At 34.7% G+C, this 14,554-nt stretch overlaps 2 protein-coding genes across 2 annotated transcripts in view; both read right to left on the reverse strand.

The window, feature by feature from the left end:
• Window positions 1-2,196, reverse strand: part of LOTGIDRAFT_184938 (hypothetical protein) — a 38,055-nt gene extending 35,859 nt beyond the window's left edge. The window contains exons 1-4 of the mRNA XM_009046220.1: window positions 1,863-2,196; window positions 1,487-1,651; window positions 1,041-1,279; window positions 708-899 (exon numbers count right to left, since the gene is read on the reverse strand). Of these exons, the coding sequence (XP_009044468.1) occupies window positions 708-899; window positions 1,041-1,279; window positions 1,487-1,651; window positions 1,863-2,166 (900 nt within the window). The 5' untranslated portion in view covers window positions 2,167-2,196. The remainder of the gene's footprint in view (window positions 1-707; window positions 900-1,040; window positions 1,280-1,486; window positions 1,652-1,862) is intronic.
• Window positions 2,197-4,267: 2,071 nt separating this feature from the next.
• Window positions 4,268-14,190, reverse strand: LOTGIDRAFT_205986 (hypothetical protein). Its single transcript, XM_009046221.1, has 14 exons — window positions 14,025-14,190; window positions 13,514-13,726; window positions 12,981-13,158; window positions 12,416-12,522; window positions 11,808-11,952; window positions 11,466-11,616; window positions 11,224-11,282; window positions 10,770-10,906; window positions 10,294-10,433; window positions 9,836-10,008; window positions 9,439-9,513; window positions 8,951-9,139; window positions 8,196-8,471; window positions 4,268-7,738 (listed from the first exon to the last, which is right to left on the reverse strand). The coding sequence occupies exons 1-14, from the start codon at window positions 14,157-14,159 to the stop codon at window positions 7,587-7,589; spliced, it is 2,130 nt and encodes a 709-aa protein (XP_009044469.1). The 5' UTR covers window positions 14,160-14,190; the 3' UTR covers window positions 4,268-7,586.
• Window positions 14,191-14,554: the final 364 nt, after the last annotated feature.

Genomic DNA, 14,554 nt, shown 5'->3' on the forward strand with positions numbered 1-14,554 from the left:
ATAAATTTTAATTTTAAATTGTTATTTCTGCACTATAAGAATGTTTATGGGTAGATTCAAATGGATTCTTATGATTGACAATGTTTTGAGGTCAAAATTCAGTCCCCACAGAGATATCCCACAGTCCTGACAGAGATATCCCACAGTCCAGATAGCTTTAGATTTTTGATTTTAAGACCTACTGACCTTGTCATAAATTTCTTTCCATTGTTGACAACATTCGATACATTCCAGTAGACTCTGTTTACCAGTCGTAACGTAACCTTCAAATATAGCCTCTAGGTTGATTTCTTTACAACAACGCCTAATAATCTCATTACTCATCTGAGGATGAAAAATACATAAAAATTATAAAACACAAATTCAAATTCTGATAATGGCAGTCCATGATGTAACAGGAAGTGGTCAGCAAATAATTGCGGTGGATGAATTAGTCTGTCATTAAACCACTCTCAAACTGGTAATAACAATAGGTTCACAAGCAAAAGTGAATCCATATTACTCTCAGTTTTAGTGAAATTGCAAGAGCCATGTTCGTATGAATGAAAATGAGGTTAGCCGTGGTTTAGCCCCCCATATCTTTGAGTTTTTAAAAGCCTGGTGCTGTGATTCTCCATTGATAATTCTGTGGCCACAACTTGGCCTAATGGTTCAAATGGTGCATAGGAAGCCACATTATTGGATAACTTGGCTATAGACAGACATACCTTTTTCAAGATTCCTGTAAGCCGTTCTCTAGTTTTATAGAATTCAGAGTTGACCCAGATCATTCGAATTAGGTTCAGTATCTTTGGAATCATTGCAGGAATATCTTTAGGTTTGGAATCGGATAATTCATGGCAAGGGTCTTTTAATACCATTAAAAACTTCAGGTTACTCTCTGCTTGATGTGAACCTTCCTGAAATAGAGAAAAACACATTTTCATAAAGTTTCACACCCTACGTACCCGCACTTTTTTCTTTAAAACAACAGACTTGTTTCATCAGCCAGACATGTTCGAATTGGCCACCAAAATTACAAAAAGCATAAAAATCCTTACCTTAATTTGACTAGATAATTTTAAAAATGGTGGAACATATGAAGATTTTGCCAGTTGCAGAATTTCTGTGATTCTTTTGATTCCCGGTTTGTCGAGTTGGTTGCTGATTCCAGACAAGTCTGTACATCGGTTTTTCCAAAATTCTATCTCCTCTAACGGACCGGAATTTTCAGACATTTCAAAGGCATCTTGACTGTTTAACACTTCTTTAATTTGACGAGCCCAATGGATCATGGCGGCTAAAATAGAATGAAAAATCTTAATTACAATAGTTACTAGTACCATTGTAACATCATAAAAACCTTAAGTTTTAGTGGAATTGCAGGAACCACTGACGTCTGATTGAAAATTGGAATGGTGAAAATTGATGCTATCAGTGTCGCAATAGCACATAAATTTTTTCAGAAAACCTCTTTACAATTCCTTTTTAGGGATCTTTTACTTACTTTCTAGTCTTTGTACCAGTTCTTTGTTTTTGGCAGCTGATTCAACTGGTAATTTCATTCCCTCTGTAGGGATATATAATACTGTTTTACTCTCTAGTTTCCATCTTGTATCAGTTAAACTAGCTAGAAACTTGTGAAGCTGAGCTGAGAAATCATTTTTAATACCTGAACATTGGTTAAGGAAAGTAAGAGTGGCAAAATGTTTTTACTGTGTCCATAGACAAAAAATAGTCTTCAAAAGATTGAAAAGAAATAGACAGGCTTTGGGAGGATGTAGATAGTACCAGTCATTTCAGACAAAAAATTTGAGGATTAAAATATTTCAAGTTCATTAGAGCTTAATTGATTCTCATATTAAACTCTATAAAAAGGATACTATCAGGCCATGATGTATTGTCGAAGAAAATAGGCGCGTAAATTCCCATCATGACTCGTAACAAACTTTCAATATGCATGCCTTTAACTGTTCCATATTGAACCACATTGAAAAAATTATCATGGTCCAATTTCTCCTTAATACGCTTTGATTTGATAAAATATGAGATCTGTTCCACGTTAAATGCTGGGAGATTATTTTCGATACAGAAACCGCGGAATTGATCGTTGTACGCCACCATGAACATATTGTCTGGATTGTCTATAAAACGTAATATTGATTCATGGTGTTTATCGGTCCACATTTCGGATTTTAGACCAACCACTGTTATTCTGTCTTCTATTAACTTTTTCTGAAAACAAATATCATTTAAGTCAGTGAAAAAGTTTGGATACCAGAAGGCTACTAGCAGTTTTTCTGTCACAAAAAGAAACCAAACGCAAATATCATTTGTGACTAGGCCAGTGGGTCAATAAGACAGTATCTTCTCTTCTGTAGCACACATTCATTATCAAAATAGTAAGAAAACGAAATAAAACTTACAACTGTGACTTTTGGTTCCTCTGGAACTTCAGGTTCTGGTTCTTCAATAATTTCTTCTTTCGTTTCATTTTCTACAAATAAATCCATAAATAAGTAATTTTAAAATAAAAATATAGCTATGTTTCCATACCAAGATAAGCCTACATTAAATAATTTTTTTTTTTAATTATGTAAACAAAGACAGTCATATTTTTGGGAGAAATTTAAGCATAAAATAGTTAATGTTAGACAGAAATTAAGACAATATTGCAAGGCCAAAGAAAACAGAATAATGTTTTCTATCCTAATCAAGATGTCAGTTTTGAGTTTCCATCAGACTTGACTGGCAAATAGAGCCATACAATCAGCTCTAGACTCTGAAAGTTTTAGTAAATAAAGTCCCTGTTATAAACCTACCTGGTTCCACTGTTTCTGGTTCTGGAACTGGTTCTGGAACTGGCGTGTTACTTTTAGATCCTTTGGGTGTTTCCTCTTCATCCCCAATCGATGCCTTTGTGGCCTTCTTTCCTTTTCCTTTCTTTGGCGGCATTTTTATTTACTGAAATTAAAACCCAAAACTTTTATTGCTAAAGGTTGGATCTTGTTTATGGTAATAAATTTTGTTTCAGTAAGATTTTGTCATAATCTTACTGTCTTAGCAATATTTTCAATTAACCAATCGCATTGTGATTGATATTGATAGGCTAGTGAGTTGTGAGTATTTTTGGAGAAGTTCGATAAGCCTGGCTCTAATTCAATTCAAACAAAAAATTCTATCGAAATGCAATTCTGTTAATATTATGGTCAGACATAATGGTTTGATAGTGTCAATTTTCATAAATATTCTATGTCTAGTCTTCAACCATAACTTGAATCAGCAGGTGTCAATCCGTAAAAAAATAGAACAAGCGAGCAGAGGTTAGTAGATTCCTGGTTGTCTTTTAAACCAGGTCACTTTATCAAATGAAATTTAGGCCAAGAACAAAAACTCACTTGTTATGTTCCCTTCTGCTGTAAGTTGAATTATTTTGGCTTGTTGTTTTAACGGTATTTAGCAGAAAATTGAAGACATTTTTACCGACTTCAACTGGTTGTCATCGACGCCATTGTCATAGTTTACCTTGACGACCAAATCTCGAGTGATCTCGCCGTAGTCATGATTGTCACGCATGATAAATGTACTTTATGTTTTTAAGCTGGATAATCGAATGTATAATACAACGGATTAGTTTTGGATATGTACCGTTAATTCGTTAACATTGGTTTAGCTGCATTTAAACACAAACAAAGAATAAAACAAACATCTGGTTAGAAAAGGGCTGGAATGGTCTATATCCAAAAATGACCATATCATTTATAGTGACATTTAAAAATTTAAGACAGGGAGAGGGAAGGGAGGCTTACCAAAGCTAGCCTGGGTTGGAAGCTGTCATTTTGTGGCAGTGGAATAGCTCAGTCGGTAGCAAGTTGGACTGTCGTCTGCTAGGCGATTAGGTGCCGTGGATTCAAATCCTCCTCATGGTAAAAAAAATTGTGATAGCTGTGCTTGCGAGAGTCAGCTCAGTTTCTGCTTTCACCCCCTATTACCTAGTTTACAAGAATAACTTTGGTTTGGTTCTCAAGGATACTACAAGCTGGTCCTTGGCCAAAACTCTTGGTTATGACCTTTCAGGATTATCGGTACGGTACGGTATCCTTTTACAATGGTTTTCTAACCATTTTAATACGTGTATTCCGGACAATGATAATATTTTTTTGCACCATTTAAATCTTCAATCAGACGTCTATGGTTTTGCAAGTCTTTAATGACATTACTATCACAAAAGCTCTGAGCTGGTTTGACTGGAATATTGGGGATAAAATGTTGAAAGAAAACAAAATTGTTGAGGCTGTAGGCTTTTATTGTACACTGAGCAAAAAAATAGGATCATTATATTATTTATAAGTTTATATATGATGTTTGTACAAATATTATAATTATAATACAATTTAATATAGATCTTCTTGGTCATTTTACAATAAACTTTGATCAAATAAAATCCCTTGGGAATTGATAGAAATGAATTCATATCCTCACACTTGATTGGTCTAACTAACACCGTGTGCAATGAGAGAAATCGTGCCAAGACAAAATCTCTTGCCCTATGTCGAAGGTAATCCATATTCTGCATGTCATAAGGTTTAGGAACAACTAACACCTTGCAGTGTGTGATGAAGGGAATTTTCCTAAGACACAACACAAATAAAAACAAAACACCATGCAGTGTGCAATTAGGGAAATTTTGCAAGGACAAAATTTCTCATGTCAATGGAAATCCATGTTCTGCACCTCCTTAGGCAAATGAACTACTAAAAACAGGTATTGCAGTATGCAATCAGAAGAATTTTCTTAGCTTATGAAGACAGTAACACCATACAGTGTGAAATGAGGGAAATTTTATCAGGACAGCTCCATTGGCCTGCCCAATTTACAATCTTATGCATTTGTACAATTTTGTTTCCATAGCAACAGTGAGCCAGACAGTTTCACTCTTCAAACACCAACTAAAACAAAATCATTCACAATATTTCAAAATGGCAGACATTCATATGGGAGGGGAATTCAAAATATCATGGTTAGATTTGACTATTACAGAATTCATAGGTATGTAGACACTCTAAAGACATGTCGAGGTGTCAAATCAATATACAAAATAAACAATATAAGCTATGTGGACTCTCTGAAAGGATGCCAAGCTGACAAATCCAATTAACAAGTTAAGAATATCAAGCTCTGTTTAATTAATAAATATTCCAATCTAAACAAAATAACAAAACAGCACGGGGAGAAATAAGATGAGATCAAAATGAATATTTGATTTTACAGGACATAGTATCTCTTTTATAATTCCACTCCAAAATTAAAATCATGTTCCTTATCAATAAAGGACAAGACTGTGTTCACAGCTTTGGAATTTTAACCATAGGACCGTGGTTCACTTTATCCAAATGGCTTCATGTGCCGCTATGAATTTTAACCATACATCATCATTTTCTGTCTTAAAAAACATTAAATTTGTAAATAAATATAAAATGGGGTTTGAATTTAGCAATAATTTATAGCACTATAATCGAACAAACAAACAAACAAACAAATTTCATAACAACAAAGTTACATCATTGAAATTCCATGTCTGCTCTTGACATGTCACTTAACCATGGGGGGATTTAACAGGTTATTATTGGTGCGGAGGTCTAATTTGATTGGATCCTTTATACGATCTTGTAGATATTCTAACCAATGAAAAACATCCTTTCAAATGTTACCAGCTACTGCTTCCACGACAAAGTAACATGTAATACGAGGACATGGAATTTCAATGACGCTATTTTTTTTTTTTTTTTAAAGATTAATACAATTTGAACCAATTTTAACCAATAACTAATCTAGGCCCTAAAATTTGACAAATGCATGCCAACTAAATACTTAAAATTCAAGACAAAAATATACAAAATAAATAAATACTGCCAACAGCAAATTTAAAACCAGAAACATTTTCTGAAATGCATAAAAGAGGTATCACAAAGCCTGGTACTTTTTCCCAAATTGATCAAAATCTAGAGTATGCTCGAATAACTTAACTCCAAAATTTAAAAAAAAAAAATGCAGGCGAGGTTTTACTTTACAGTTGTTCTTGATATGTACAGTTATATAACTTATCTAAATATTGACTTGATCAGCTGATATAACTGTATAATAACAATTAGTATCAGATTTCAAAATCAAACTTTGTGTTATGTTTGACTACGATTAAATGCATAAAGATGAAACTGACTGATACATAACTGTTTTTCCCCGGCATACACAAGGATTAAATTTTTCATTTTGAAAAGGATTTATTCGCTTTGGCCACATTCGTTTTAAGGATTGTTGCTTTAAAATTCTTTCATTTTTACATTGTTGAGCATTATGAATATTATTGACAAATTCGATGGGAGAAAAATTTGACAAAATTTAAGGTAAATGAATGTGTTACAATTTGCATAATTAATATTAAATGTATAAATTAATAAGTTATGTGAACTCTCAAAATAGGATCCTACCACAATAACAGGGTCCAAGGAAGTGTTTCTCATGGGAAAGCATGCCCTTTATGGTAGTGGTACTCATCAAATTTATTGTCAAAATTTTTAAATAACCTAAATGAATACAAGATCTGCAAAAATTCTTAAATGCTAAGACTTCCTGAAAGGGATGCCAGGTTAATTATTCCAAAATGCCCAATTATTATTTGTTATGTGTACACTCTAAAAGGGATATCAACTTGATAAACCTAAATACCTAATAAACATTATTAGCTATGTGGACTCTCTGAAGAAATGCCGAGTTGACACTCCTGATTGCAACTAACATTATTAGCTATGTGGACTCTCTAAAAGGGTTGATGAGTTTCTAAACCCAAATACTAAGTAACTATCTTAGCTATGTGGACTCTCTGAAGGAGACTCAACCTTAATTGCAGAATGGCATCAGAATATCAGAATTGAGACTAATGAATAAAAAACTCTTAATTAAACAAACTCAAACCATACTTTCATAAAATCAACACACAAAAGAATAACTTCACTTTAAGGTAGATGAATAGTGGTCTAGGTCCGGCAGTTTATGATATGGATATTTTGATGTATTTATAGTGGTCTGAATCCTCAATGAAGTAATTAACTGTGGTCTAAATTCACATTAAAACTTAACTGCGGTTTGAATTCAACATGTAAAACTTTAATGTGGTCTGAAGTCAACATAGAGAGGCAATTGACTCTCTTCATTCAGACATGATTTGTAGTCTGAATCCAATAATAATATGTATAAATTTATTGTGGTCTGAAGCCAACATATAAAAATTTGTGTGGTCTAAATCCATAATTTAAGAAATTAATTAATTCACTAGCACATTACCAGTGTTATTAATCAAGTATTAATTAACTGTTGTCTAAATCCATCATGTAAAAAAATTTGTGTTGTCTGAATCCAAATGTAGAAAATTTGTGTGATCTGAATAATCCACCATGGAGAAATTATTTTTTATCTGAATCCACCAAGTAATAATTTATTGTGGTCTGAATCCACCATGAAGAAATTATTTGTTGTTTGAATCCGCAATGTAGAAATTTATTGTGGTCTGTATTCTCAATGTTAAAAGGAATGTACAGTCAAGCTCTAGTCTATTCGTACATACGTTCTATATCTTTATGATATTTCTCCTCGATATTTCTACGTTTCAGTTTAAAGGCGTCTGTCACGAGCCCTGTATCTGGCGTCCATGAATCATTAATTAATTTGATCTTCTGGGGAATTTCGAACTTCTCTAATTTAGCTGAAATAAAAACAAAATGGAGTTTTACACCCTATGGTTCTGTTCCTGATTTAAATAATGAAATGAAGCCAACTTGTATGCTTCTGGTAATGGAGATGCCATGCAGTGTTTAATGAGGCCAATTTTTCCAGGTCATTGTAATGTCTATTTTTACTTCCCAATTATTGTATGAAAGAAAACGAAAACTTAAGCCCTAACTGTCTGCACCTTATTGACGTAAATAAGATGGGAAATACCATGCAGTGTGAAATGAGAGAAATTTTGCCAGAACATCGTCATTTTTCTTGTCAACGATCGAAATATAGGATGATTTAAAACCCCTGTTTTCCACTATTGAATGGACTAAATCAAGATGCCATGCACTGTACAATAAGGTAAAATTTGCAGGAATAGTAAAAGGAGTGCACACAGAATCGTCAATAATACACAAATCTCTTATCTCTAAAAATTGACTTACATTTGCTACCAAAAGATTTAACTTCTTCTGTGACTTTTTTAACAAGATCGGAATCGTTTATCATTTCCGAAAATTCTTTTCCACTACATCCCTTATTTTTAGCGAATTCTTCTAAATTTTTCTGATTGGGTATGATAAGGGCTACAGCGAAACTCTTGCTGCTATCGGCAACAATACAGATTTGTTCAATCATTGGCATAATTTTTAATGCTGTTTCGACTTTCGATAACGACACGTATTCTCCATGTTGTAATTTGACTAAATCTTTCTTACGATCTGAAATAATAATATATATGAAAAACTGCCCAATAGAATGCAATGTCACTCTTCATTAAAAGAATCTGGTATCACGTTTGTCTACAATTAATACATGTAACTTATTGCCACATAAGGGTCAACAAGAGACTCCATTTTACCATGTTTGTTTAGTCACTTTTCATGTATGTCTGAAGTTTGTAAATGCAGCGATTTGATTGGATTGCATCCCAACGAATACAGCCAATCAGAGGCCTTGACAGAAAGTCTTACAATAAGCCATAATGTTTACAATTTTTCAGTGGAGGGCTCTGATTGGCTGTATTTTTAGCGTACAATCCAATCAAATCGGTACATTGCGTGGCTATTGCAGTCAAGGTGAAAGACGAAGATTGCATCAGCTTGACATTGTGAAGATGTGATACACGAAAGGTGGCTAATGCAGTCAAGGTATAAGTATAAAGTTTGTAATAACTTGACATTGTGAAGATGTCCCCTACCTATGACTCGAAGGTTGCCGTCTTCTTCAAACTGTCCGATATCACCAGTACAGAAATACCTCATTCCATTCTTCTCCATAAAATCTTCTTCTGTCTTCTCCTGGTTTTTATAATAACCCATAGTGATATTACCCCCACCTATTAATATCTCACCCCTGGGGAAGGGCGTGTCTTTATTCGTATAGTTTCCTACAAGAAAGAGAACAGATTTTGTATTTTGCAATGGGAAAAGGCATGTGTACTTTAAGATATGTTTAATAGACTTACTGGATGTGAGCTCCAAAACTTTGCTCTATTATCAAGAAGAAATTCTGACCAAACTATTTTTTTTTAAGGTTTGTTTTCATGCCCATGAGAGAAACACATCGAAATGTTGCATAAATCTTTAACCAGTGAATGTTGTAAGATGTTCTTGTCTCAAATCTTGAGAAATTTCTTAGTATATGAAGTCAGACCAAGGATATTTTAGATGACCTTTGAACTCTTACCGTCTGGCCAATCACGTAGTTTGATTTCATTGCAAATTAACGGAGCTCCAACTCTTCCTAGACTGAGATCAGTAACTGAAAATACAAAACAATTTATGTCCCATTACATATTTCTATCGTGTTTCACTGTGGCAGGTAAACCTCATTTTAGGGGCCTTGATAATAAATATTCACGATCTCACACAGTTTTATAAATTTACATGCACAAACTTTGAAATACAACACGAGTACAGGGAATCCCGCTGTTTTGCAAAGGGTCTCTTTGATTGGTTAAATCAAATCACCACCTGATACAAAGCCATTTGGATAAAGTGAACAACGGTATCTTTATATATAAGGGGGTGTGGTTAAACATCAATGGAGACATGCATGCTGCCATTAACAACAAAATTCTCACCTTCAGTGACTGTTCCAGCACCACAAGTTTCTGTCAGTCCGTAACCTTGACCTACAGGACAGCAGAAACAGATGTTCATGAAGCGCTGTGTGGCGTTAGATAAGGGGGCGCCACCTGATAACATTAATCGTACACGTCCTCCCAATAACCCACAGATTTTACTAAATAATAACCTAAAATATACAGAAATTCAAAAACTTAGGACAAAGATAAAGTGACTTCAGGAAAGAGACTGGATAATGACAAGTTTGTAAAATTGATAATCAGTATTGATGCTTGGACCCGAAGTTTAAATTCTCTTTTCTTTCTCGCGAACTTTGTCAGTTTGTCTACAGTGAAATAGCTGACAAGTGACAAATGGATTTTTGTCTGTTGGTTCTTCAAGAAAAATCTTGGTTCCCTCAGTTATGGTTAGCGTTTTCGACAATTTGCTGAATTATTTCAGAGCGTTCACTTACTTATTTAAGATAGGTGTATCATAACCATTCTCTAACTGTTTTTTCTTGTAATCGTAGGCAAACTTAAAGAATGCCTCAGAGAAAGCTCCACCACTGTTTACTTTATCCCATACACCTTTATATACACGATCTAAAATCACCTACAAACATAAAAATTATCATCAATTTTTTATCATTTTTGTAAAGATAACTTTTTATTTGTATCAGGGACACTGATAGCATTGATTTGTACCATTCTAATTTTCAATCAGACGTCTGTAATTCCTGCAATTCCACTCAAATTGTTTTAAAAAGACACCAGCTTTCGCTATACTGAAGACAAAGTGGGCTCGTTTAATAGAATTAGTCCAAGGGGTTAAATAGTAGGATTGTTCACCCAAAAGCAAATTAAATACAGACCAAAAATTACAAAGCAAATCTGACTTGGCAAAGAAGAGCCAAAGCAACGTCTGCTACATGAGAAGTATAAAACTTACCGGTACTGAAGCCATTAAAGTTGGTTTAAGAATAGATACATCTCCTTTACAGCCTTTTTTAATTTTAGAAGATGTATCTGTAAGAGTTTGTGGGGAACTATAACCTATAGCTACTCCATGAGCCAGACATGATATCTCTGAAAAAAAACCAGAAGGGTGAATTAAAGTACAAAGTAGATTCTAAATTCTAAAACAATGGTGGTTGTGGTTTATAATCTTGGTCGTTTGAGAACAAGTCATCTTTGTACATTATTCCAGTCGATCTAGTTGTAAATGGGTATGGTTAATCCAGCAAATGAAAGTTTAGTGATAATTCACATTTGCTTTGTAAGAGAACAGTATACTAGATTTTAATTTTGATAAGTGTTCTGGATAGCTGATTATAAAATCTTATTAGTTAATAGAGTAAATATTTAAGTGACTGTATTTCTTTGATAAGATCAGAATATATTACCTGCACTGACTTCCAATACGTGAGCTAAGGGGAGGTAACCAATATAAATATCAGGATGACTGAAAACAAAGAAATTATTCACTTTAACATAAACAAAGTGCAAAGGTCTAGAAATTACCCAGGAAGGATGTAAAGGTAATATTTGAATGTAGTATATCAATTTGATTGAGGTCTAGAATTGGAACTGGGAACATGTTCAGAACTGACCAATCGAGCGCCCCCAATGATTAATTGAGTCTTACCCTAAAGCAGGAATACGTTGGCACTGTCCTGACATTCCAGACATTAAGTTACCATGACTGATGACCACACCCTTCGGTCTGCCGGTAGAACCACTAGTATACATAATCACTGCTGTATCAGACCTCTGAGGTTTAGTGACTGGTGTTTTTACTGAAATTTAACATTTGGAAATTTAGGGAAAGACAAAAAAATTAACATTTTGTGGGTGGTTTGATGTCCTAGAATCAATGTTAGAAGATAAGAACCTAGGACATCCTAGCGCTAAGGTCGTTTCGAGAATATGTGGCCAGGGCATTACAGCTTAACTTGTGGGTACCCTGCCCAAACACTACCCTACTTACTGTTTTCTTCCTTGGCACCAATGACTTCCACCTCTGCCATTGATATCATTTTAACATTATTGGGCTTGTCTTTCAGTTGAGGTAACTTCGTATCTTCAGTCATCACTATTAGATGGGTGACCTTGGGCATCAACTTCAGAGCTCCCTGATAATCAAAGAGGAAAAATTGAAATCCAACAGTTCCAACAGCTATTGTCCTTCTATACTTACAAAGTCATACATGATAAAAATAACAAATAACCATTTTTACAAGGTTAACAACTTAGGTTTACCAGCTGATCTTTGACCAAACCTCTTGGCATTAATCTTTCCTGGATTATCTGTAGTCATTTACTGGTATTAGTTGGGCTAATGATTATACGATTCACCATACAGTTTGCATGGAGAGAAATTTCAAGAACATCTGCATAAGCCCTTTGAGCATTGCAGTACACAATGTGGGAAATTCTGCAAAGATGCTACCATTAAACAACGCTTCTCAAACTATCAAGTGATACTTAATATGAAAAGACTGGCTAATGGGCCATCTACAAGTGTCTCTTTTTGGATTTCAAAATATCGTGGGATCTGCAAAATGCACAGAATGTATTCAGACCCTGGGTACTCACATTAAACTTGGGTACCAAATCTTTACTAGTAATAACATGGGTAGCTTCGGTCTCGTTGATACCGTGGGTGATGGCTTCTTGTCCCAGTGTTGAATACAGCGTCACAACTAAAAATAACAAACAGAAAGATGGTTAGCTTGCCGGTCCTGTCTGACTGTGTTATATAAAGTGATTGCTTCTTATCCTAGCTAGATGATTAAATTGGGCAGTTGTGAGGATAAAAAGAGAATAAAATTGAAGTTTTAACTCCTGTTTTTCTGCTTTCAATTGGGCTAATGAAAACAAGCAATGGCTGCAGTGAACAATGAGGAAAGGTATATAAGAGAAAGGTATTAGCACATGGGTTTCCTGTCTACCATGTTGTATTTGGCCAAACCTTGTGGCATTGATCTTGGAATAATAAGGATAGTTAACTTATTCCAAGTCCCAAGAATTTAACATGCCGATGAAGATAAGAACTCATGACCACCATTCCTTCAATGTTTATAACATGTGACATCATGTAAAGATTGCAACTCTCTAACAGACTGAGCTACAGCCCATCCACATTTAAAGGAATACTTACTAGGAAAGTTGTATTTAAAACAAGACTGAGCAGCTATCATCCATTCGGCCTGGGTTTCAGCGTAGATTACTATATTATGACGAACTTTCTGACCTAGAGCTAGCATACCACTACCAAAATGAGTTACTCTAGTGAAGGTCTGTTCATAGGATAGCCACTCATAGTCTCCTAGGATAACCTGCAAGGTAAGAAATTGTCTTGGGGTGCTTACTGCCAATTTTAGGTTCAGTGAGTTGGGCTACTTTGCTCCTATGTCTGAAGTTCAGAACTGGAAATGGGGGAACTAGCTGTCCTGATGAGGATTGTGTATCTGAAACATGTGTGTCAGCAGTATGAGATAACAATAAGTCCTATATTCGAAAGTTCTATCCTTTCTAGCTAGCTGTCCAGATGAGGATTGTGTCATCAGGGGCAATAACTTTCCATTTTCACAAAGACAGTAAGAAGCCAATTCAGATTTTCTATACTATTCAAGATATCAAGGGCAATAACTCATTATTAAACCTTAAGATCTTCCTGAAACTCCAACTTACCTTTTTGAAGACTTTTCCATTAGGTTGTTTTTCATCTTCTTCACTAATAAGTTGGCGGGTACCGAGACATTGTTTATCAGAGTAGAGCTGAACAGCACGGAGAAACAGATCATCTAGGGTTTTACATTCAGGAAATAGGGTTGTAGTTAGCTCCCCTCCTGGTGTTTCAGTCGATCTCCAAGGAGCACCATACCCGTCTGATACTGGTTTAGCCTGGAATTGAAATGAAATAGAGTTTTACACCCTACTGCTCTGTACCTAATTGGGCTTCGCATCATGATTGGTTTATATGCATTACTGTCAAACCTGAATGTAATTCGACAAGAAACACCCCTTATTTTACAAGTGAGCTATTCCAATTATAAGTATCATTTGCAGCAATGCATGTGTGGAAGAGTTCAATAGAAAATTGAGGGGTGTCAAATAGATGACTTGCATCCTAAATTCAGCCCGACCCACGGACAAAATGAAATGGAGTTTTACATCCTCAAAGTCACAAAATTCGGCTTACCTTCAGTCTGCGTGATTTTCTAAGTTTAGCGTTGGGGTCGAACATAAAATAATACGGAATAAACGAGACGACATCGTAAACTAACGACACTGCCTTAATTACTCCAATAATTGTCTTGACAAATATATCACTCATTATAAACAACTTCTTCTTTCATTGGTTAATCTAAAATAGTAACAAACTAAATTGAAAGTAGTGCTTAATGAATACCACAGTCAGAGCTCTACCTTAAAATTTTGAGTTCAAAACATAGAAAAAATAAATTTTCATCAATTAGAAGAGAGAAAAATTAAGCTTAAACTAACTCTAGATGATCTACTGTCAAGATAACAACCGATTTTAAAGTTTTACTTATTAACACACAATTCTGTTTTATTTTCTAGAATTATAAACTCATACATCCTGTGCTGGTGCGTATGTAACATCGTTTTCAATGCAATGTTATAACCGTTATCTCCCCGGCTAGAGAAATCAATCTAGAATGTGGAAAACTCTCAAGTCATACCAATAAACCAGTTGATATTTTGTAA

This window comes from Lottia gigantea (assembly GCF_000327385.1).
Source record: "Lottia gigantea unplaced genomic scaffold LOTGIsca_10, whole genome shotgun sequence".
Classification (NCBI taxonomy): Eukaryota; Metazoa; Mollusca; class Gastropoda; family Lottiidae; genus Lottia; species Lottia gigantea.

Bases quoted from the DNA above. Each gene is read 5' to 3' on its own strand.
- LOTGIDRAFT_205986 (XM_009046221.1), bottom strand. From the start codon at position 14,159: ATGAGTGATATATTTGTCAAGACAATTATTGGAGTAATTAAGGCAGTG. The intron at 12,523-12,980 runs GTAAGTATTCCT...TGTTATTTTTAG, and splicing joins TTTTAAATACAACTTTCCTA to TTGTGACGCTGTATTCAACA. The intron at 9,514-9,835 runs GTGAGAATTTTG...TTGTATTTTCAG, and splicing joins TGCTGGAACAGTCACTGAAG to TTACTGATCTCAGTCTAGGA.